The sequence below is a fragment of the Passer montanus genome, unplaced genomic scaffold (genome assembly GCF_014805655.1).
Source record: "Passer montanus isolate IOZ18808 unplaced genomic scaffold, ASM1480565v1 scaffold4, whole genome shotgun sequence".
NCBI lineage: Eukaryota > Metazoa > Chordata > Aves > Passeriformes > Passeridae > Passer > Passer montanus.
In genome coordinates, this window is record NW_024368818.1 from 9,067,367 (window position 1) to 9,092,011 (window position 24,645).

Sequence of the window (24,645 nt, forward strand, 5' to 3'; positions counted from 1 at the left end):
ACATGATGAAAACAAAGTATTACAGAAAGAACAATACACTGGGAATAGATTGGAAATGGATATAGATTTCCTTTCCGAGTTTCAATAGACAGATTAGCTTTTTCAAGGTAATTCAAAATGCTGAACCAAGATAACCAACTGTAATGTTTATTTTAAAACGCACATGGACAATTGCATTCCAGAATGAACCAGATACCTGCAGACAGTAACATCACAGTAAAATGGGAAACACATTTTGCACTGAGCAGTAACAGCACGAAGTCTATAGTCCCCAGCAAAACTGACAGCTGGTATTTAGAAAGCAGTGTGTTATAGAAACATAAAATATGATATCCTATTCATTTGCATTAAGTATGTGCTTAGTCAGTAGCTTTTATTTCCAGAATACTGTTATTTAAACAAAATATCTGCCAGCTACTGCCCCAGAGAATACTTGATTCTTAATCTGATCTTGAAATTGCAACTTCATGTATCAGTGCGACAATAAGGAAATTGCTTTCTTGATGCTCAGGCAACTTGTAAAAACTGTAGGCTACGGTTTTTTGCTATGTTGAAGTACTGTTGTTAACACAAAACTAACAAGCTTCGTCAGTACAGGAGATGCAAAGAAAAGGACAACACCAGGGGGATTGTAAAAGATCTGAGATTTAAGTTACTGAGACTTATTTCCAAAGCTATCTTTGCTCTTTCTGAGCAAGTGATGCTTTTGTCTTTTATTACTAAGCCAGTTAACTGTGTACAGCTTGTAGAAGATGAGTATTTTTAATGCTGAAGAAGCTGCATTTTAGAAGCATTTTAGAAGTATTGACAACAAATCAACAGTAGACTGTCAGGGAAAATTTTATTACAAGTACATATAGAAAAGGTTGAAAACAGAAGACTGCAAGAACCTTGCATATGCAGGTCTCATTAGCATAAAAAGTCCTTTGGTACAACCTTGTTTAAAGGAGGCCTGTTGGTGGCCTCTGAAAAAAAAACACAAAGAAAAACCCATAGAACAGTTTTCCTCCACAAAGCAACATGAAGAGAATGAACCTAATAAGATTTAACAAGATTAAAGAGAGAGCAGAAATTCTTCTGTATCTTCACTAGTGCTTCATCATAAAGGGAATTCACTGCTTTTACCTTTTTTAGTAGAAAATTTATAAACTTAAGGTTGACACAAAATTTGGTTAGGCTTGATCAACTTCATACAATTCTGCAAAGAAATGACAGTCCTGTAGATAAGAAGAGAGTGGTAGATATTGCCTATCTGGACTTTACTAAGGTATCTGTCTCCCCTATGATCATCATAAACGAGATGCTGCTGTACAGGCTGAATGAGCAGAGAGTGAGGCAGAATGTAAACGTTCTGAATGGTCAGGCCCAGAGGGTGCTGATTAGCGACACAAAGTCCTCGTGGAGGCTAGTACATAGTGGTGAACCCTGGAAGTTGGTACTGGGCCAAATCCTCTTAGAAACATAGAATCATTTGGGTTAGAAAAGACCTCTAGGATCTTCAACTCCAACAACAAGCCCAGCATGGCCAAGTCCACCACTAAACCACATCTTGAAATATACCACATGCAACCACTCCAATGGGCAGCCTTTTCCAATACCTGACAACCATCTTCATGAAGAAAATTTTCCTAGTATCCAATCTAAACCTCCTCTGGTGCAATTTGAGGCCATTTCCTGTCACACTGTAGCACTTGTTGCTTGAGAGAGAGGACCAACCTTGCTGCCAAGATGGTCAGTGGTATCCTGAACTGCTCTAGGCAAAACCTTGCCAGCATCCACAGGAAAATAATCCTTCCCCTCTGCTCAGCACTAGGCAGGCCACAGCTAAAGGACTATGCCCAGCTCTGGACTCCTCAGTACAAGACAGACATGGACAGATTGGAGACAGTTCAATGAAGGGCCACAGAGATCATGAAGGAACTGGAGAATCTCTCTAGGAAGGCTGAAAGATCTGGGACTGTTCAGCCTGGAGAAGAGAAGACTCAAAGGAATCTTCTTAAGTCTGTAAATACCTGGAAGAAAGGTGTAAAGAGGAGAGAGCCAGGCTGTGATGCCTACTGACAGGACCAAACTGAAACACAGAAGTTTCCTTTGGAATATCAGGAAACACTTTTTTTTTTTTTTTTTTTTTTTTTTAAGGATGACAGCACTGACACAGATTTTCCTGAGAGGTTGTGGAGTCTCCATTCTTGGAGAAGCTCAGAAGCAATTCCTGGGCAACCAGCTCTACGTGATTCCTGGACAACCAGCTCTAGGTGGCCCTTCCTGGTGGAGGTGTTCAGCCAGATCAAGAGGTCCCTTCCAGCCTCAACCATCCTATGTGAAGGCTAGAGGTAGAAAATGGACTGCCACACTCCACAGTGCACTCATTCCTACTCTCCATCTAAAAAATACAAAATATACAAATTTTCTTTTGAAACCATACACCAGCAGTGCCAAGAATAACTTCTGATACATGCCTGTAAGCCTTGGCAGGGAGAATTTTGGGTGCTGCTGGATGAGAATGTGTAGCTTAAGAACATCATGCTACCCTTGAGAAACCATCATCATATTTAACACCTTCACATGTGTAAGAAATCTAATGGGATTTGACTCATATAGACTTGAGACATGACCTGAGGGTTGATCAATCAATTCCTACCTGCATAACTGCCAGGAAAAAATATTTAGATTCAAGGAACTTTATTTTCAGATTACTTTCCTGCACATATGCAGTGACTCTTAATTTTTACTTATATATGTCACAGCTTATAACGTCAAATGCACTTACTACCTTTATAACATTAAACAACTCACTGCTTTCCAGTTATTAGGAGAAAACTTGTTACCACAGACTTCTATTTGAACTGCTTATTGAGCTAATAATTATGCCATTCTCAATTATCACAAATTATAATGTCTTAACATATATATATAATATATATGTTATAATATTATATTATATATATAAATATTATATTATATTTATAAATATTATATTATATTATATAAATATTATAACATCATATGCACTTACTACCTTTCTAACATTAAACAACTCACTGCTTTCCAGTTATTAGGAGAAAACTTGTTACCACAGACTTCTATTTGAACTGCTTATTGAGCTAATAATTATGCCATTCTCAATTATCACAAATTGAAACGTCCTCATTTTATGAATACCATACCTAATTTTTTAAGTGGCTCATCTGAGTATACTCTGGATTTATACTGTGTTTCTTAAGGCTACAATGAAATACATATGGAAATGTATTTATGTATCCATGAATATTACTTTAACTACACCAGTCTGTCAAAAATATGCAGGCTGTCTGGTACTTGCTTTTACATTAGAGTATAATATTTCAAGACCAGTAATACAATAAACAGTGTTCATCTGAGATGTGCAGCATTGCAGTGGTTCTGTTCCAGAAAAAGAAACTAGGTATTTAATTTTTCAACTGAGACTCAGTTTATTATCTGTAAAGGTTGTGGGTCATACTCTGTCTTTAATTACTCAGAGGTGATTATATCTCCTCTTCCATTTTTCTTTTTATAAGAAAACATAAGTTGAGAGCACATACTGTCAGGCTAAAATATAAACAATATATACCACCTCTCTTATGAGTTATGAACATATGCAATAAGTAAACATTGTACAAGGGAAGTCATCAGATAAGGGAACTGTGGGGCATGAGCATTAATGAGTTAACAAGAGGCGGAGGAAGCTGGTCTGAGGCTGGGGGCTTGCAAGGAGGAACCCATCTGCCTCTCCAGTACACACAGCTGAGCCCCCTGTATGTGTGAGCACCACCTCCATGTGAAGGAAAACACCTCTATGCCCATTAAACTACTCACAGCACTTCACTGAGACATTCCAGTGCATAATTTACTTAATCCATTTGCCACAGAATATTTCATGGCTTTGCACTCTCATGTATGCAGAAGACAGACTATGCAAAGCTCTGTTTAAAATGTCACTACAAAATAAGTTTATTATAAGTATAATCCTGTACAAGAAAAATGTTGCTTTGTGTTTTATTGGGAAGTGGGAGCACAAAGCCCTGGCATGAAGGGGAGGCTGTGCAGCTGTTACACCATGCAGAAAGAAAAACACACACTTCAGAAGGCAACAGCTGCCTTCTGCTGGCCCACGCTGTGCAGCTGAGTGCACTTTTCATATCTCCGTCAAAGCTAATAAAACCCAGAACACTAGAAATTCACATCTGAGCCACAAGATGGAAGTGCTACTTACCTTTAGTTTACATGAGATGTGATTGCAGCGAGTTTCCAAAAATTAGTCAGTAAATCAGAATATTGCTCTTTTTATTTCATTTGTCCTATAGCAAGAAACTGGATTGGTGAAACTTCAGCTTAGATTCCTCTAGGCCAAAGCAGTGAGCTATTTATCAAAAGGAAGATGAAAATAGTAGAGATATATTCATCTGTCTCAAGGTTTTGATTCTTTTTGCTTTGGTTTTCTCTTTTTTTTTTTTTTTTTACAACCCTCCATTAAAGGAACCTTAGTTACTTGCCTTCTTCTTCTGTTTGTCTCCATCAAATATTTCATTGCCTTGCTCCGATGCATTTTTTGGTCCTCTTTCAATGCCCGACGTTCTTCTTGTAAATCCTGTTCAAAATGAAATATTAAATCTCTACCCCTAAGACTGCGTTAAGGACAATAGAAACTGGAAGAAACAGCTCATTAAAAGATATAATAGCCTGTGTGATTGATCTTATATAGAGTAGGCCCCTTAATTGTATGTTACAGTCATAACTGACTTTGCTTAGAGGCTTTGCACTCATCTTTCATGATACCACCAGCTGAAAAAACCCCACCTTTATTATGTTCATTTGAAGGACATTTTGTGTAGTTATCTAAACACAAGGATGCAGATATGAGAGGGAAAATGTTAAATAGTAAACACCCTAAAAGATTAGTTGTTTACACTGAGATTGATTAACATCACTAAATAAAAGCTCTCCACAGACCCAGATCAGTCCTGTATCATGCCAGTAATTTAAGTAGCATTGTGCAGGCGGATCTTAAGACTTTGTTTCAGTAGTTCTTACTACTAAAATTCAAAAAACAAGAACCCACAAGTTAGAATGGAAAACAATATTCCTAGCGGCAAAATCTCCTAGAAAAGGGAAAACAAGAAAACTCCGAAGTTACTCGAGAAGTCAACTTTCCCACGGCAGTTTAAAACCCGCAATGTACAAGTTTTAATTTGAAGACGCCCCTGAGGCGGTCCCTGGCCGCGGGGCAGGGCAGGGCTGGGACATCTCCGCCCGGCCCCGCCGCTGCCCCACACGGGCCCCACGCAGCCCCGCGGCCCCCTTCGCAGGGCTCGGCCGGCCCGAGAAACGTCCGCCCCGGCGGTCGGGCACCGCCTCGGGAAGGATACACAGGGACGCTCCGCCGCCCTCCCGCGCGGTGCTGCGGGGCCCCGGAGAGGAGCTGCCCCCGCGCCGCCCCGCTAGCCTTCCCGCCGAGCTCCATGCAGCGCCGGGCCCGCTCCGCCGCCAGCGCCGGGCCCGCTCCGCGCGTCCTGCCGGCCTCGTAGCAACCGGCGACGCCGCTTCCTTCGCAACCGGGCGGGGCCGCGGGGGGGTTCGGCTGCCGCAGCATTCGCTGCCTGCGGGGCTGGCGCAGGGACAGGGCGGGCCGGGACCCGCCTCGCCCGGCAGGTCGTTCCCGGTGTCCGTGCAGGGGCCGGAGCCACGCGTGGGGATCGCTCCGCGCTCTCCCCGCGGGCCCGGCCGGACACCCGGCCTGGGACGGTGGTTGGCTCCTCTCGCTGGGCTTCCCATCCTCTGCAGCGCTGTAAAGCGCGGGATGACCTTTAACAGCCCCAAACACACACGGGGTGCGGGCGAACGCGTTCTGGTGGGCAAACACCGCCCCGGTGTTTGCAGAGCTCTGTGTGTTCCTCTTAGGCCTGCTGGAGACTTGGAGTTAACCCCACAAACTTTTTTTTTTTTTAATTTTTTTTGTTTTTAACCACAGGATGCAGAAATAAAAAAAAACAACCACCAAAAGATGTTTTTTGCATCAGTTGATGCACAAAATTATGACTCTTACAGAAAAATATTAAAAAGTCCATAAATATAGTTACACAAAGAAAAAAAAAAAAAGAAAACAAAAGACCCCCACCAGTTTGTTCTTCAGACTGCAAAACTCTTTTTTTTTTTTTTTTTTTTTTTTTTTTTTTTAAGCAAAGCAGGGTGTGTAGTCTTGGGATATTGCCCTGCCTTGGATGAGCTGTCAGCAACAGGCTAAATGCCTTGGTGATTTCCTGGCGAGACATTTCTTGGCTGATGTATTTGAGCTTAAACCAATTCTTCCTTTTTATAATTTTTTTTTCACTGTGCAGCTGTTTTATGTCTTTGACTAGGAAGGTAAAAACTAGTATTCTGCATTTGTGAAATACTTTTCTGCACAGACCCCACTCCCGTATTTGTAGCACAGTTTGGGAAGTGAGTGTTGCTGTTACCATTTTACAGTCAAGACCAGTGGTAGTCAGGTTGACAAATGTGTTTAATGTTTATGGTATCCCAGTTACTGCCTTTGAGAAGATGACCCTAAAATGGAAGTCTAGTTCAGAAAATCAACCCCAAATTCACAGATGACCCTAAAATGCAAGTCTAGTTCAGAAAATCAACCCCAAATTCACCATTTCTTTGCCCCATCTGCTCTGTTATGTTTCAGAAGGGGGAAAAGTGGTTGTGAATTTACCACTGTGTGCTTTTCAACTCACACAGACATTTAAAATCCCAGTTTGCCTGATAAAATGCACTGTTTCACTTAGGATGCAGTAGAAGGCTTTATCAGGTTGGAAAACAGAGTCACCCAAGCAGAACTGAGGCAGAGCTGGGAAACTGCAGAATTTGGGCCCATGTCACATCTAGGAATATTGAAGGCTATGGTCAACTCATGCCACTGACAGATTTTGAGCTTCCTTAGATTTACTCTGAATTTGGGCCCTTGTCACATCTAGGAAGGCTATGGTCAACTCATGCCACTGACAGATTTTGAGCTTCCTTAGATTTACTGAAAATTTTCATCTAATACAGTGCCACTTGCAGCTTCACCTTAAGATACCTTTTGCGATTCAGAACGTATTCAGTGTTTATATATATTTCTGTCTTTCCCTTGTTTATTTTTTATTAAGTCTTCGTAGTCCTCCTTTATGGTTATTGGATAATTTCTCTTCATGAGTAACCTCACATCTTTCAGACTTTGGGACAAGAAGGTGGTAAGCTGAGGCCCATGTAATTCAGAAGTGTATGATTATTCTGGGGCAGCAAGAAACCTGATCTTAAGTAGTTACAGAATGGAAGGTCCTGCTCTGGCAGCTGGTTTGAAAGAAGTTTCATAAATATTACTTTGGGCTGGACACTGATATTCCAGTGAAAGATAAAGATCAGCTCTGAAAACTTTGTGGGATGGATTCTGAATTTATTGCAAGTCTTATTTGAAGACTTTGAAGAAAATATGTGCTGCTGCACATATTTTTCTTTTCTTCTTGTTCCAGTGGAGGATTAATCTGCTGATGCCCTATAGTTTTTCTGCAAGCTGTGTAGGCAATTGCATGGGAGAAGTTAATGTTCTGACTGTTTTAACCATTCCTGCCTGAAATTTGTCACTCTGCCTATTGATGTACATAGCAAGAGGAAGAAAAATTGCCCTTAATGTGACATACAGAGAGCCATGGAAATCTTTTCACCTTTTTCCTGAGACTGAACTAATGATCACAATCTGCATCTTCTTGAGAGAGCATCAACTGATGCACTAATTTAACCCTAGTAAGTCTCATATTGGAAAACTATTATGTACCATGGGGTACTTTAGAAAAATTTTAAAAATTGATTTTGAGAGATTAAGAGGAGCCACAGTTGTTCAGAATTTCACAGGCAGTTGAATATACTCTTCTCAGTTACAGGTTCTTAGTACTGTTTAGCTATTAATTTTAAAGAAAACATTGGATTAAAAAGTGTATTAATCTCCACTCCCAACAAATGTTAGTTGCTCCCAACAAATCTTAGTAGCAAAAGCCATTTCCAGTGTATTCCAGCTTTAGATAGAGGTGGAGATTAACCACATTATCAAGCCAAATTTGGAACATTGTCTTCTTGTACCAGTTTAAGGTGCAGTTGAACAGTGTATTCTGAAGATCCTTTAGATAGCGTATTTCCCAGTGGTACATTGGAAGCTGAGGTTTCATTTATTCAGCCAGATCACAAACAATTTAAATTCTCGAATGTGTCTAAATTCTCTACATATGTTGGACATTTCTGAATTATTTTTTGGCTTAGATTATCAGATCCAGTTTTAAGATAAATATGTTAGACATTTCTGAATTTTTTTTTTGGCTTAGATTATCAGATCCAGTTTTAAGATACAAAAGTACTGGAATTGAGTGAAATCTTAAGTGCCTCATAGTTTTAATTAAGCTTCTGTGGACTACAGCATTTACTGGATTTTTTTTCATGCCATTCTCTTGTACTTTGACTTTTTTCAGGGATAAAAATCATTGTACTGAATGATAGTCTCAGTACCTGTGTTAAAATGGGTGGGCTATCAGTGAGACCAAAAAACTGCTATTATTTTCCTGGTAAAAGATTTTCAATTTAATATGAAGTACTAATTTAAAATAAGGCCTATTCAGTTTTCTATTTTGAAATTACTTTGATGACATTTTCCAAAATTGCCTCCACAGCCTGTTCTAGTGCACTACCACCACAGCAATACAGACTCCTTAATTTTAATGATAAAAAACCATGGTAGAAATTTGAAAACATCAAGTAATACTAGTTTTTCTTTCAAGTAGCTCAGAATACTCATGCCAAATATAAACAAATGCTCAAAAATAGCATATAAGAAAATCTGCCAGAGTTTATCACAATGAAAATATATATGTTCGATGTGTTGTGTAGAGGGGATAAGCAGTAATTTTCCTTCAGGAGAATATATTACTATGCAAGTAGTAATATATAAAATCTACTGTGCAGTTGAATGTGGTTTATTAAATCCAGGCAGTAAAGGAGTGATGTGTTGGCTGCCCTTTGTGCTGTAGACATTCCCAAATAGTTAGATCAGGCCTTCATAGTGTACAATTCTTTCCACAGAAATTTGAAACCCATCAAAACATTTGCATTTCTTCAAGTAAAAGATGAACCACCACTTTAGGTTAACTTCATTTATTTGTCTTAATATTTTTTTGTTTGGTTTAGGAGAAACTGGCATAAATAATGATGAACCTTGTTCACCTAAGGTAAGATTTTCTATTACTTTGTTCACATAAGATAATGAATGTAACTGAATGATTTCTCAGAAAAGTGACAGATGTTTTAAAAATATGGATTGCTTTACAAGATAGATATGACAGATATGAAAATACAGCTATATTCAGATAGAGAAAAGAAACTACATTGAAATTGCAGGAATTCAGTATATTAGAACATTTTGGAATTAATGTCCTGTATCACAGCTCAGTTATTATGTCATATTTTTAATCTCATCTGCATGACTTTAAATGCAGAGTAACTGTTGGTTTTGGCAGTCAGTTTTTTGCTTGAATTGCTGAGATCAGATTTAATTGCTTGTTTCATGTTGGCTTTTGTTAAAGATAAATATTGATTAAAAATATTTGCTTAACAGTATTTAATTGAACATCTGGTGAGTAGTTGTGATAGCCCTGGAACAAACCATACTTTCAAGTGTTCTATTTATAAGTTTCTAGAGATCTGTTTATAAATCTTGCATAATTTTTCTTTCTTTATTTTGTGCTTATTTCAAAATTAAAGTAACACATTGTTTTACTTCTCTATCATTCTCCTGGCACAAAATGCTATTATGCTACTAATTCAGAAACCTTTTTCTGTAAAATTCCTTTGTTAACAGATTTTTGTAATTTTTATTTTCACTTTTGAAGACCAAAAATCGGGAAAAAACTCTGTTCAGTGCTTTCTGGTGTAGTACCAATTGCAGAAAGAGAAAACTGGAGCAGGAAAGAACAACTATGATGAAGATGTATTCAAGTCTAAATAACTTTAGTTTTTCATTAAAATCTTGACATTTCTAAGGATTCTATTTACATTTGAAGACACAATATATGAACATACTACAAATAATTTGCTGAGATAATGAAATCATCAAACAACGACTCATATGTTGCTTAGTCTTTTGACAATGGATGATTTGCTGAGATAATGAAATTATCAAAGACTCATATGTTGCTTAGTCTTTTGACAATGACACATATTTTGGGAATTTTAGTAATTTGTTTAAGTGATGATTCAGAGGCTTTCCCTTATTTTATGGCACCATGGAACAAAAACTATTAAATATGAAAATATAATTTTAAAATAACAGTAATAGGTGGAATTACTTTTACTAATACTATTATTGTTACTGTTTGAGGTAATTGTGTGCCCATGAATACTGTCCCTTTATTCTTTCCCCATAAGAACATTTAAAATATTTTTTTACTGCTGAATTGGTCTGCAAATCTTCTCATGATTGCTTGTGTGCCCATGAATACTGTCCCTCTATTCTTTTCCCATAAGAACATTTAAAATATGTTTTTAAGTGCAAATCTTCTCATGATTGCTTGTGTGCATAAGTTAGATACTTCTGCAAGTACTTCCTTGATCAGTGTCTAAATAATGAATTTAGGGATTTTCAAGAGTAAAAGTACTTTGCTAATATGTGGGAAATTCAAAAGCCTGCTCCTTTCCAGTGAAAATAAGTTCATTAGCATTTGAGTTGTTTGTTGGGTGTGGTAATTCCGAAAATGCAGGATTTGCAAGTTCTTGCCTCCCACTTACAGTGCTTAGAAGTAGAATACCTTACCAGAAATGGTGGTGGTATTTTTTTAATTATAGAGGTTATTCTTTACCTCTGACACTACTTTTTTCTTGTGAGGTATGGCTAAGCAGAGAACATCTAATCGGTTTTGGTCTCAGCTCTGTCAATTATTGCTTGACAAAGCTTTTAAAAAACAGCTTTTGAAGGAAGTCCTGTGAAGCAATCTACTTCATTTTGACATACTGAGCTATTTTATGCGTGCTTTATGTTCAATTTATTTCCCCCTCCATTGTTTGGTACAACAGGACACAAGGAATGTTGGAGCTGTGGAGGAACCACTCCAGGCAGAAGAGAAAAATAAATCTGCAGATATTTCAAAACAAAAAGAACAATGCCTTGTACCATGTGATGCTCAAGCTAAAATTTTACGAGGGGACAAACATTACATGTGCAGTATGTATTCATAAAGAATACTTTCTCAGTGATGAGCTGTGCAGTGCCATGCTATGCAATCCTCTCCTCCGCTACGCTATGCTGTGCAAATTCATTTTTTAATCTTGAGCACATGTGACAGCCTTGTGACCCTGCTGACCAAACTGTGTGTTGTCCAGAAAATCTGGGGTATCCTGTTTTAGGGATGCAGCTGGTGTGACAAATTATAATCATTGGTGAAGACAGGCAAAGCCAAGCAGCCACACAACCCACCTAGATATCTTATGCTCTGAATGTCAGTATCTCGCTCAATTAGAGAGGAAGAGGAGGACATCTGTTGCTCATTTAAACATCATAGCTGGGTGTGTGGGTGTAAGTGGGAGGTAATTAGTTAATTAATCAGTTACATGGGAGTAAATGTGTAGTGCACCTTACTTTTATGGAGGCTTACACAGGATATTCTCTATGCACTAGCCTGACAAACTACACAGCAAACCAAAAATCAGCCTCTGAAATTTGTGCAAATTCTTGGTTTTCACATGTGATTTCAAAATATATATTATGAATAATGTGCCATTATGATGATGATGATGATGATGATGATGGTCATGATTTTTAGCATCAGGGTAAAAACCAGGAGTCGTACAAAGAATGAGCAAATGTAAGGTGACAAGAAACCTTATATATATATGTCTTTTATCATATGCATTTATATTTCTGTGATATCCATTAACTGGTCATCCAATTTACCCAAGGATAAGATTACTTTATTCTTCAAAACATGAGAAGAACCATCACTTCTTAAGATGTCTGTACTGCAGTCAGAAAGTCTGAAGTTTTTAGCACCTTTAGCTTTAATCTGTGGTCTCTATGTATTACTTTCACTTTTAGGTGCTGTAAGGTAAAACACCTTCAGTATTCACTTAGATGTTGTAAATAAGTATGTTGTCATTTAGTCAAGAATATTTCTAGAGTTATGAAAACAAAGTGGATGAACATATTTCTTTCTGAAGGAAATTTGCAGAACTCTCTTGCTGAATATGCCAGAAGTACAAAAAAACTGGTAAGAGACATGATGGATGATCAACAGTCTTCACTGGATTACCTTTCTAATCAGGTACTTTTAAAATTTATTATAAAGATTTGTATTTGTTATTTCTCACAGCAGGTGTTGTCTTTCTGAGGAAAAATAGGACTCATTAAACCATTAAATTGTCATTAAACAAGTAGGATTAGAGTGTCTTATCACCAGTGCTTGTACTGGTGTGAGTTCCATTTCTATGAGGAGTGGTAAGCACCCCATTTCACATCTTAGTGATACATTTCAGCAGAGAAAGTGGAGGACCATTCCTTCACAGTGGTACAAATTACTGCATATCACAAAAATTAACTTCAGATTATGCTTACTAGGAGTCAGAAAAAAACCTTTAGAATTTCTCATTGCAACCTAATTAAAGATCTGCTATTTGAATTTGCAGGTAAATGAACTTATGAACAAACTTGTTCTTTTGAACACAGTAATTTTGAGAAAACATCTGGATCCACTTCCTTATAAAGCAGTTCAATCTCATGGTAAGTATTTTTCACATGTGGTCTTGACACCTTCCCTTTTTATCTTTGTATCTTGAAAAGGAGCTAATTAAAGCAAAGGTAAGCAATTGTACATTGATATTTATCCTGTGTTAGTAACATATAAACTCTGGAAACTTAATAAAGTGTTTAAAAGTGTTATCATAAGTAATGCTTTAAATAATTTGCAACTGACAACTCTGGGCATCCTATTTAGCATGCTGATTTTTATGTAAAACACCAAGTGTGATTATTAGCTAGTAAGTGATCTGAGGCTGCTGAATGGCACATTCATTTGCAATGAAATAAGGTGTGCTCTGCATCTGCAGATTCCTTCTTCAAATAGAATGTTTTTCATGTATACTTTAAGATGGATAGGCTTTTACAAGTATAAATATAAATATTTATACTTGTAAGACTTCATTTCTCAGATAATATGTCTTTTTCACAGTACAGGTGTTATAAATAAAATGAAAAAAATAATCTGTAAATGGATCCAGATACATAACCTTTGATTTAATATAGGTATGTATCATATCTATGAAGATTAGAATGAACTTTGTCAATAAAGTGTCATTTGTACTTAGAAGGTCAATGGTGTTCAGAGAATTTTAATTTACAAGATAAATTAATGACAAAGCATGATTTTAACACTTGCATGAGAAGCAAATTATATTTTAAATAATTCATGCCACCAAGAAAAGTAATATTCCTGTATTAATCTGTATTTTTTAAAAACATATTTTGCTCATGAGCTTCCTTGAGTACCTTTTTTCTCTAGGTTTGGACTGCACTCATATTAAAGATACTGTTGGTTCAGTTTCAAAAACTCCAAGTGGTCTGTACATTATCCATCCAGAAGGATCAAATCATCCTTTTGAGGTAATGCATTTATTATTATAGTCATAATTTTCTTGAGAATATGCATTTAGAATATTTTAATAGACTTAGAGTGTTTTCCACTACAATTTCTCAATAGATGAATGAAAAATGCATAAATCATCTGCACGTTTGCTTTTACTATAATTTTGACAAGTTTCTTATTTTCTCCAAAGAAATTTAATCTCTGTCATAACAGCCCATTGCCAGTTTTCATATGCAGTGAAAAATACCAAAGAGGAAAACCCAAGGTATTTTCCAGCACCTCTTTTTGGATATGGAGAAGAGCTGTTCTTTTCTGTTTTAGAGGTGGAAAACTGAAAAGCAATTGACTGATCCATTTGGATTTTAAGATAGGACTTTTAGATTTTGAGTGATTCTGCTGTATAACATTGCCTTCCCTTGTGATGGGACTCTGCAGTTGCAGAGTCATCCAAGTGTAGCTGCAGATGTTGGTTTGAGGGATGGAAACCTTGTCTGAATATCGTAATAATCCAGTCTTGAGGCACAGAGGCATCTAAAATTGTGGTTTTCCTATCCAGTTTGCAGGATTTATATTCCTAAAACAAGGATATATATCTCTAAAACAAACTGCAGCAATCATGCTTCCTATCACTGCCTGACCTTTATGTAATTGCTCAGATTAATAGTGCTCTTCTAGAAGAAGGGAATTTTGGATTATGTTCTGGAGACTCAGAATATTAAGATCCTTGCAAACACAAGGGATATTTTGTTTTATGTGCTAATTTCCATTTCAGGTTGTTCTGTTTAGAGAAGGCCTTATGCATAGTGGAAAGACAGATATAGCACTTTCAAACCTTCATCTTTGCTATACAGGTTGAGGTCATTATTTTTTGAAAAAAACCCGAGGAATTTAAGCCGACTAATAGCTAGCAAAGTTTAATATCTAACTTTATAGTGTTCCTATATATGTAACAAAGGAAGGATAAATCCCTTTATCTCTAGCCAAGTGGAGCCCTTCAAAATGCTACAAAAAGGAGCTTAAACTAGTTAAGAAAACGTTTCAGAATTCTGCTGGCATCTCAAAAGAAAAAATGAACTTGATTCTGCAACCTTTAATATAAAAACCTCATTCTCGCTATACAATACAGTGAGCTCAGGAAAAAGATCTGTAACTCATCAGTAAGTGCCTTCCATGTAAAAGAAAGGCAAAGACATTGCAGTGTTCACAGAACAACCATATTTGTAGTATGAACAAAATGCTACCATAGCAAAAATGGCATCTGTTTCAGAATTTCTTCTGGATTGAAGGTAATTCCAGAAATAGAAAAGAAAAATCATAGCAATTTGATTAAAAGAACAAGGTAACAATAAATAATGAGAAGAATGTTTGCAGTCATGAATGTCTCATTTCTTGTCTGGTAAATGTTGCACAGATCTTGAAAGACAGTGCCAAAAAGCTCTCAGAGAAAAAATTTCTAGAATATTTGTTCCATAAAGAATGTTATTTTAAGGAAAACTATTTAATGTGAATTCTTTCCTGTGTTGAAGCATAAAAGGAGTACAAGAGCAATGGTAGATAGACAAAAATATCAAGACATTAGAATATAAACAAGAAATTTTAAAGTATCTTTTAGAGGCTAATAACCAAGAGTTCTAAATGTTCTGCTGACAGAAAAATAAGAAAAAATACAGAGGCAGAAAACCTCTGTATTTTCTAGTAAAAAACTAGAAAACCGGAAACAAACCCAACATGAAACAATTTATTTCAAGACCTTTGCAGCAATGAGATGCCTTTTTATGTAATGGAACCTATATGAAAATATGTTTAGAATAATATGCATAAAGATATCAAGATATATTAAGATATATTAAATGATATTAAGATATAAATGATATAAAAGATATATTAAATATCAAGATATATTAAATGAAAACTACTTAGAAAACATGATCCCATTCTTCTTATTTTTCATGTTTGATACATCGTGTTTTCAAAAGTAAGTATAGATTTTGATGCTTAACTTGGGCTAATTGAACTCCAGATTCCAGGACCAATAAGAATACCTAGCTTTAGTGGTAATGGCAGGTTTCTGTCACTTCAGAGAGTTCTCTCAAATAGGCTTTTTCCTGAGCATTTATTCATGAGGTGATTAAAACAAATTTTACTTTTGGAAAAATGAACCATGACCAATTTCTGATACATTTTTCAATCAGTAAATTTAGATCAATGATATTTCTCACTTGGATCAGACAAACTAAACAGTTGTTTAGAATATACCTCTTTCACACACTGCAGGTGGAAAGGGAAGAAATATTCAGTAGAAGTGCCCTCCTTCTCATTTAATTTATGTTGTACCTGGCATTCATGCCCTTCATACCTTTCTTGATATGAAATAGAGCAAACTGTAAAGCAGATTAACTATTATAAGGCTTTACAATTGCAACATTTCCATAAGGGATTAAGAAAACTACACAGCCATAGCTGTATTTTTCTGTATCTATCTAATATTTTTACTTAGCTGGTGTATGTATTGATGCTGTATCTAACTGGCTGATGGCTTCTCATGTAGAACCATATCTGCTCCTTCTGTGAATTATCAACACTCACACTGATTTATATTGGACTGAAGATTGATGTTGTGACCAAGTGGGCTCCTCATTGTATTTCTGACTCATAGTCATAGGAGTAGCCAAGCATGCAATTATTTTCTCAAGACAGTGGATGAGGCAATGGGATTATTTTGAATGAAGTTTAGGTATTTCCATCTAAATACTCATTTTGGAATCATCTGTATTTCTTTTTATTCCAGTTCTATCCTCCTTGAGTGACTGAAATAAGCATGTGATTCTCCAGGGAATAAAGGTCACAATTTTTTTTTCATGCACAAGGACCTTAGAAAAATATCTGCCTACTACAAGCAAAGGAGGTGCAACATGTAATGCTCAGTCTGCCACAAGTTTTTTTGAGGGTTAAACTGACACCTAGTTTTCACTTTTATCAGCTGGCTAAGACTGCAAATCTCTATTTTCTGAAACATATTTCATTTTGTACATTTCCTGTAATTGCAAAAAATTTCTTCATTTACTCCATCACTTGTGCATCGGCTTAGTGTTATCACAGCCAACTTTATGTTCTGAACTTACTTTTATTTCCACAAGAAGTTTACTCGCTCACTACCTATAAGCATTTTCCAGGTTAATTCTCCTGATATTAGCCAAAAATGAGCCCCTGTTTTCAAGCACTAATTATGGATAGTATCCCTTAGAACTACATTGAATATCTTAGGTAGTGCAGTGTATAAATGTGCAATATGATCTTTTAAAATTAGATTCCCAGACTTTATAATCCCAGTTAGAACTGATCAAGATTTGGCACTGTAGATATACTTAGGAAAGTCAATTACAAATCTTAAGTTAGATGGGCTGAGGAGAAAACTTGCCACATAATGTGATATTCCAAAGCTGAGCAGATGGCAGCTGGACCACTGCCATTTGACATACTGCTGGGCACAAATTTTAGCAAAGACTCCTAAAGACTCATAAATTTGAGAGTTGATCTTATGCATTCAGTGGTACTGCTCAGTTGCAGGCAGTTATATGTTCACATTGGGACTTCCCTGGATTGGGGCCACTTCTTATGTAGAGGTTTTTGCTGCTGCAAATGATTGTTATATGCCGGGTTATTGCTATCACTGTTTTCCATTTCCTCACCCTTATTAAAGGCTCTAAATTTCCCAGGCACCACAAACACAATGTTCTCTGGAAGAAGACATGGTGGTGACAGAAAACATATAAGTTGTGTCTATTTTGCTTTGCTGAAATAAAAGTTTATTCGGTGTTGCTGCCTGTATGGATATGTTGCCTGATTAATACATGACATTGCAAGTTGTTTCCCTTTCATGCTATAGATGTTACAGTGACATTTATCAAAGCTTATTAATTATATCTGTTATGAGCAGACTATTACACACAGCGTTTTCTGCTGGTTGAAGAAATATCCAAATCAAACAGTTCAACAAGAACATATAAGAAAGTACTGCAATTTCTTTTTTTTTTCTTAGAGCTTTTTTAAAAGATATTTGAAAAGTATGTTACTAAGCAAAACTCTGAATAGTCCACCTTTATTTAATTAAAATATGTTTTTCATAAAAGCTGCTTCAAGAATGCTTAATCATGTCTATGTTTATTTTAGGTTTTGTGTGACATGGATTTTCGAGGAGGTGGATGGACTGTGGTTCAGAAAAGAACTGATGGAATTGTTCAGTTTCAGAGAACATGGTCTGAATATTTAGATGGATTTGGTGACCTTACTGGTATTAACTTTAAATACTCTAAAGTGCTTTACATCCCATATTTCTCCTGCTTTTATGTGAGCTACATTCCACTAAATAGTGTGGTAGTTTTAGCAGTATAAAGTTCTTGTTTCTTAAAAGTATTTTAGGATTTTTTTCATCAAATCTGTTGTGTGATCTTCCCAATAATGACTATTACCCCACTAGAGTCTTTAGCTATTGCAGTCTTACAAGAGTGTTTAAAACAGTATATTTTCTGCTTGAAATAATAGATTGTATTTCCTCTATTTTCAGATTTAAAAAAGGTGCCTTTTTTATTTGAATCACTCATTTCCTTAGAGCAGAGAAAAATCAGTAATATTTCACCGTAGGGCATGCAGAGTTACAAACAATGGACATATTTCAGTAGCTTATACCAACACAACTGTGATATTAATTTTTTATTACCACATTTAAACCCTGTCTAAACCCATTTGCTTTTTCAGAAGTTTATCTGGGATTGCAATGGAAGCACGCAGCTTTTCTGTGCAAAGAAGTGCAGCTCATATGAGGCTACAAGTGTGATTTATGGAGGCACCAAATGTTGAGAACAGGGCTTAAATTTTGAGAATAGGGTTTGAATTTTTTTTTTTTTTTTTTTTGCATTTCATAGAATGCTAACATTTATAATTTCTCAATATTGCCCTTAGGAGTGCTACTGAGTTCTGTTCATGCAAGTGGATCTTTAGCACATCCAGTTTTTGTGGTCCTCTAAGAGATATTGCAGACGAATATTTGAAGTCTATCATCTGGACAGTTTTCTAAAAAATATCACAGAATAAAAAAAGATGATGCACACATGGGTTTTCTTAGGGATTTCCTAAGGAAATAGGAAGATTACTCTCTTCCTTCATTAGTCTTTCAAAGGAATATAAGTGTATCATGCAGCTTTTATTACATTTAGTTCAGGAAGGAAAGTAAAAAACCAGGAACGATCACTTTTTCTTTTACAGTTTCCATTTCTAGACTATATATTATATTTCTCTTCAAGGAGAATTTTGGCTTGGACTGAGAAAGATTTTTGACATCGTAAATCAAAAGGCCACTCATTTTAATCTTTACGTGGATTTGGAATCAGAAAATGACAAGCATGCCTATGCATCATACGATGGATTTTGGATAGAGGATGAAGCATGTTATTTTAAGATCCATTTGGGGCATTATTCAGGAAATGCTGGTAAGAACTTCCTTCTTTGAAGTATTTAAAGGTAGTTGTTCCCTTTCTTAATGTGAAAAAATGCATCCAAAAGAATTATAATTAACTTCAAAAATTTTATTTCTAATGTGTTTTTCTCTGGTATATAATGAGCATTTAGGCAGATAAATTTTTAATTATATGGTGATCTGTTATGCCTGTAATAAACAAAAAAAAAAGAAAATTGAATGGGATATATATAAAATAAATAAGGGATTTTGTGGCTGTTAGTGTTTATTTACCTAATGGTTCAATTATTTAGATGCCCATTATCTCATCCCAGCTGTTATTGGCAGTCTTCCTGATGATGCTGTGGATAATTCAGAAGTGCCCACGTAGTCATGTACAAAGGACAGAGAAAGAAAATGAGTGGAACAAACCTGTCCTACAGTGTGTAATAGTTGCTGGGTGATACATAGACACAAATTAATTTCAGACCTCCCTTAATAGCATAAATACACTAAATGTGCAAAGATTTGCATTAAGCATTGCATCATGTCTTACTGCTTTTTTCCATGTTATGCAAGAATGATCCTTATTATCAACGAAATAGTTAATCTCTAAAGGTTAGTGCTTTACTCTGTATTTGTGAAAAATACTATTTCTTAAGTAAGTTCTTTGGTAGGACAACAGAGACAGTAATAACTGACCTTTGTGTTTTAACAATTCCATCGTGTTTCATGACTCACTCTGGGGCTTTGAGCATGTTACTGGAAAATCTGAAGTTACAACCCTTTTTGTTTACTTTTATCTCTTCTACTTCTGTCTTTGAGAAGCCAGCATAGCCAGCTTGCATCTTCATAGACAGCATGCATCGCTAAAAGCAAGGAAAATACAAAGACATTTCATTGAATTTTAACTTCTTCTATATTTCTCAGTATTTTATTCTTTTTTTCCTGCATCTTTAGCACTTTTACAGCTCATTAGCTGATGTTCTTGAACCACTTTTGAAGAATTCTACTTTTCTAATAAATTCAGAGGAAAAGTTTGCACAGTGTGCATCAAGTAAGAAACATTTATCTGTAAATAACTTCTTTATCGTTCTGTTTATCTGTTGTACTTAGGTGATGCATTTAGAGGATATAGAAGAGAAGATAACCAAAATTCCATGCCTTTCAGCACTTTTGATGTTGATAATGATGGATGCAGGCCAGTGTGTACTATTAAAGGACAGCCAGTAAAGAGCTGCAGTAACTTCAGTGAGAACACCGGATGGTGGTTCAGCAAGTGTGGCCTTGCAAATCTTAATGGTGTTCATCGCTACAGAGGTAGATTCCTTGAAACTGGAATTCACTGGGATACATGGACAATGAACAAAAAGCCAGTCAAAATTAAATCAGTTTCAATGAAAATTCGGAGAACCAATTATCCATATTTCCATTAACATATGAAAATAGAAATATATCTCTCTTTGTAATTATGTGGAATGATGTATCACTGCAATCATAAATACCTTTCATCTTCACTTGAACAATTCAGTCTTAAAACTTTATTAGATATTTCTATAATGTAGTTACTAATTTTTATTATGAAATGTATAGGGCTCCAGCTTGAGAAAGATTCTAAGAAAAACTGGGTTTTCATAAAAGGATTAAGCTGAGTGTTTGTCAGCTTTTATTCAACTGCCTCTTAAAAAAATCTCAGAACCAGCAGAAAAAATTATAAAAAGAAGTGAAATGCTGACTTTTCAATGTGCTCTTTCTATTCTCTCCACATATCTAAATTGGCAAGAAGTTTCAGCAAATTTTATTTAAAAAAAAATATGTACCTGCCGTTTTCATTGTAATATTTTGGAAAAATACTTCATCTTGAGTTAAATTTCCAGCACCAGTTTTTCTTTCTATATTACTTATCAGGCAAGATATCAATTGTTTCAATGTATAAATAAGGTTTTGTATACCATAAGGGCCTGATTTTTATACAAGTAAGGTTGTTAGTGACATTCAAGAACTACGACCAATTTTATATTCCATTTTCATTGTCAATGTATTTCATAATCCAATTTTGACTCTACCATTGTCTATTTCACAATTGACTACAAATAAAACGTTATTTCAAAGAAAACATATCTTTTCGTATAACCTGTGCAGTTTTAAGTTTTGGATATATGGACCCACTCTTATGTTTTTCATTTTTAGTGGCTTTCATTTTGTGAACAATCATGTGGCAATGAATAAAACCAACTTAAGTTGTGTAAACACATTTTAAACTAAGGATTGTGAGTTCTTTAAATTTCTGTCAGTAAAAATAGAAAAATATCAATAAAAATGTGAATATTGTCAGTACAGTGTTTCTGGAACCTAGCATCAAATCTGTCACAGCTAGGCATGGTATTTCTCATCCTTGCTTCAGCTTCAGCAGACCAGCTCTGTACTATCATGTGGAATGAAAATAGTTAAAAACTCCATTAATTTCCTCTTTGCTGTTTTTATTTTAACCAAGCATAAATACAGTGAGCTAAAAGCATCATCAATTCAGAACCACCACTACTGAGGACTTCTTCCCAAAGATTTATGCAGCCATAAGAAGAAACAAAGCTTTTCATAGACGATGTTACAAGGTTAAGGGGGAGAAAAGATTCCTTTTTTCTTGTATACTTGACTAGCCTTTAACAGTTGGACGTAAAAAGTTGCTAAAAGCAGAAGGTTTCCTCTCTGCTAGAGAGAAACTGAGGACAGTCCTTAGGGGAGGCTTACAGGAGAAGCATGGTAGGAATTAGCTTGAGGAAAAATACTACACAAGTCCTTGTATTGGCATTGTGAGACAGGGTGTAGGCCCTGCTTTTGGGGGAGACTGAATTCTCTGAGCACAGTGGGGCTTGTTTTTGTCACACACTGGAGTATGTGAAATTAAAGGTGAAGAGATTGTCTGTACACCCTCTTCAGCCTGCCCTCACACCAGCCTTATAAGGAAAGCAACTGCTTTGAACAGCAGCCTGACCGAGCAGACTTATACAGGTAGATGCTCAAATGAAAGAGCTTCTGCACTAAGATTAACAAGCACTGGAGCTTTAAAAGGGTATTCATTCTGGCTGCAAGTCTGGATGTTGTCACTGTATTAGGGCTCATATGTCAGAAAGAGTCCAGTGGCACAAGAATCCTACTGGAGAATGCCAGTGGGTAAATTTCATGGAAGTGTAATGGCCTTTTTAAGTTTGATGGTGTGGCCTCTGTTCTGACAACCAGATCTGAGCCTGTGAGCAGGAGTCTAAGTAGGTACTTGGGATGCATACAGCTATATTCTACTGACACCCTGAGGCTGCTTTTGGCTTAATTAGAATTCCTGCTTAAAAATGAAGGTAGCAAATGAAGTTTGAAGACTTGTGCTGGCAGATATTACTACATTTGATTATGAGGTTTAATCTCCCCATTGTCAGCATTGGCTAGATTAGCTGGCGGCAACAAATCTTAAAGGAGATGGACCTGAAAAGATAATTAAAGAATCACTCTTGCAAATAGACATTGTTCTAAAATGTAGAGTATTCCTAGAAAATCAGTGTGCTAGAGATTAGTTGGCAGCTTCCTGGTGCATATCCTAAATACAGCAATGAAAAGATAACATTTTCCATGTGATTGTTGGCTATTGTCTTCAAAAGTTCACCCATTTCCTCCCTACGAAAAAAAAAACCTGGGAAAACAAATAAATTTTTTAGTTAAACACAGAGAATTTTCAAGGACATTAAACTGTTTCCAGGGGCCTATGTTTCGTATTTGCAGCTGATGGTTCTCAGCTGTCATAAGATAGCAAAAGATTTGTGTGGCCATTTTTAGGACTGGTAATCAGTTGGTTATTTCCCAAACAGTCTTGTTTCAACTGTAATATATGGGAACATGTAGAGTGTAGCAGATTAAGAGAAACCAATTGAGTGTTTCAAATAAAGAGTACCTTGGTTTAACTGTACTTAATATCTACTCCAGGAATGATACTTCAAACTATGAGAAGTTGCCATTTAAAGACATGTAATCTCTGATGCTACAAAACTGCACTTCTTTTGTTTTCTTTTTCCAGTAGTATGTCTTCAATTTGTAAATTTCAGTTTGGTGAGCTCAAATTGTTTAGTTATTTGACCATTCTGGTCACAAGAAACCTTTCTAGTGATTTTAATTTTGTTTTGCATGTCTCCCTCTGAAGTATGCCCTGTATTCTACCACTGCCAAACCAGAGGCCAGCAGGGACAATCCCTTGGCATGGGATTTGTGGGATTTCTGTTGGTATGGCTGTATAGAGAATTTAAGTTATTTACAGAAGGGGTACTGGAAACCTGCACACCCATCTCCACGCTGGGTATTGATCTGTCAGGTGCTCTGATCTATAAAGACAGGATGCACTTCATTTAGCAGCTCATTTTAAAATGAGTTAAAATTGAGGAAAGAAAGGCATCTATGGCTTTCAGTGGACACAGATTTTGCTGACATGTTCTATATTCATCAACCAGAAGTTAAGTTGTTACTTTGCAGCATGCTCTAATGAATATTTCTTATACAGAACAGTGCAAATGATACTGTACTATTCAGAAGTGCACAAAGATATAATACAAGTATAGAAGGGAATGGTCCTTTAGTTACAAAGGTCCTTTAGTTAGAAAGCTTCTCTTCTTCATCATTTCAGTTGTTAGCTGTGCGTGTGTCTGTGTGTGTAGAAATCACACATGAGCAGACAAACCCAGGTATGTATTTCCAGTGCAGTTCTCAGTGAAACAGAAGGCTGCTAATACCGTATCAAAGGGGCTCAAAACCATATATTTTCCATCTGTTATCCCCCCTTGCCTCAGCTTTTCCCAGCCTCATCTGATCCAACAGTTTTGGGGTTTGTGCTTGTGGCAGGCTGCCCTTGGCAGCGGGCTCACAGGCGAGACTGTCTAACAAAAACAAACCTTCAGAAGCAAAAACCAGGCTCAGCTTTGAGTCCAGTAAAGCTTTGTTATAAAAACCATTCAAAACTGAGAGCGTTTTTCCCGGCCTCTCGTCCGCTGCCAAGGGCCTGAATCCCACGAGGATCCAAACCCGGCGGGGCTGGCGGCGCGGCTGCTCGGGACAGCCGCTAGGGGGCGCCAAAGCGCCTTCCCTTCCCTTCCCTTCCCTTCCCTTCCCTTCCCTTCCCTTCCCTCTCCTGTATTTCTGAATGTATTTTGCCTACAATCTCCTCCAGCAGTGATGTCACATGTTACTTCCCTGAACTGCAGCAGCCCAGGATGCACGGGGTGTCAGGAGGCACAGCCTGTTCTGTGTTCTTTTTGCAGCCCAGAACTGCAGTCACCGGTTTGCTTTCCGTGAGAAAACCCTCAGAGCAATGCCCATCAGGGTTTCCATGTACTCTGGTTTTCATTATGCACTGTGTACAGTGCTGTGCAATGGTTTAGGGGGGATTTTATATTTAGCTCTAGGGAAGAGGAGCTCATGGCAATGAATCTTTACACAGAAAAGTTTGGTAAAGATAGTGAAAGTTTGCATGCTTTAAAAAAATTGTTTGAATGGATTCATGGA

General features: G+C 36.7%; 2 protein-coding genes across 2 annotated transcripts in view; one reads left to right on the forward strand and one right to left on the reverse strand.

Annotated features, from left to right (window-relative positions):
• Positions 1–5,485, reverse strand: part of CEP126 (centrosomal protein 126) — a 37,949-nt gene extending 32,464 nt beyond the window's left edge. Inside the window, exons 1-2 of the mRNA XM_039718770.1 lie at positions 5,388–5,485; positions 4,515–4,640 (exon numbers count right to left, since the gene is read on the reverse strand). Coding sequence (XP_039574704.1) covers positions 4,515–4,640; positions 5,388–5,482 — 221 coding nt within the window. The 5' untranslated portion in view covers positions 5,483–5,485. The remainder of the gene's footprint in view (positions 1–4,514; positions 4,641–5,387) is intronic.
• Positions 5,486–9,024: 3,539 nt separating this feature from the next.
• Positions 9,025–21,427, forward strand: ANGPTL5 (angiopoietin like 5). Its single transcript, XM_039718483.1, has 8 exons — positions 9,025–9,257; positions 11,098–11,245; positions 12,238–12,341; positions 12,703–12,796; positions 13,575–13,675; positions 17,829–17,949; positions 18,959–19,144; positions 20,227–21,427. Exons 1-8 carry the CDS (start codon positions 9,156–9,158, stop codon positions 20,544–20,546), a joined length of 1,176 nt encoding a protein of 391 aa, XP_039574417.1. The 5' UTR covers positions 9,025–9,155; the 3' UTR covers positions 20,547–21,427.
• Positions 21,428–24,645: the final 3,218 nt, after the last annotated feature.

Coding starts and splice junctions, on each gene's coding strand:
- ANGPTL5 (XM_039718483.1), top strand. CDS start 9,156: ATGAACCACCACTTTAGGTTAACTTCATTTATTTGTCTTAATATTTTT. Junction 12,797..13,574: donor TAAAGCAGTTCAATCTCATG/GTAAGTATTTTT, acceptor TTTTTTCTCTAG/GTTTGGACTGCACTCATATT. Junction 13,676..17,828: donor GATCAAATCATCCTTTTGAG/GTAATGCATTTA, acceptor TGTTTATTTTAG/GTTTTGTGTGACATGGATTT.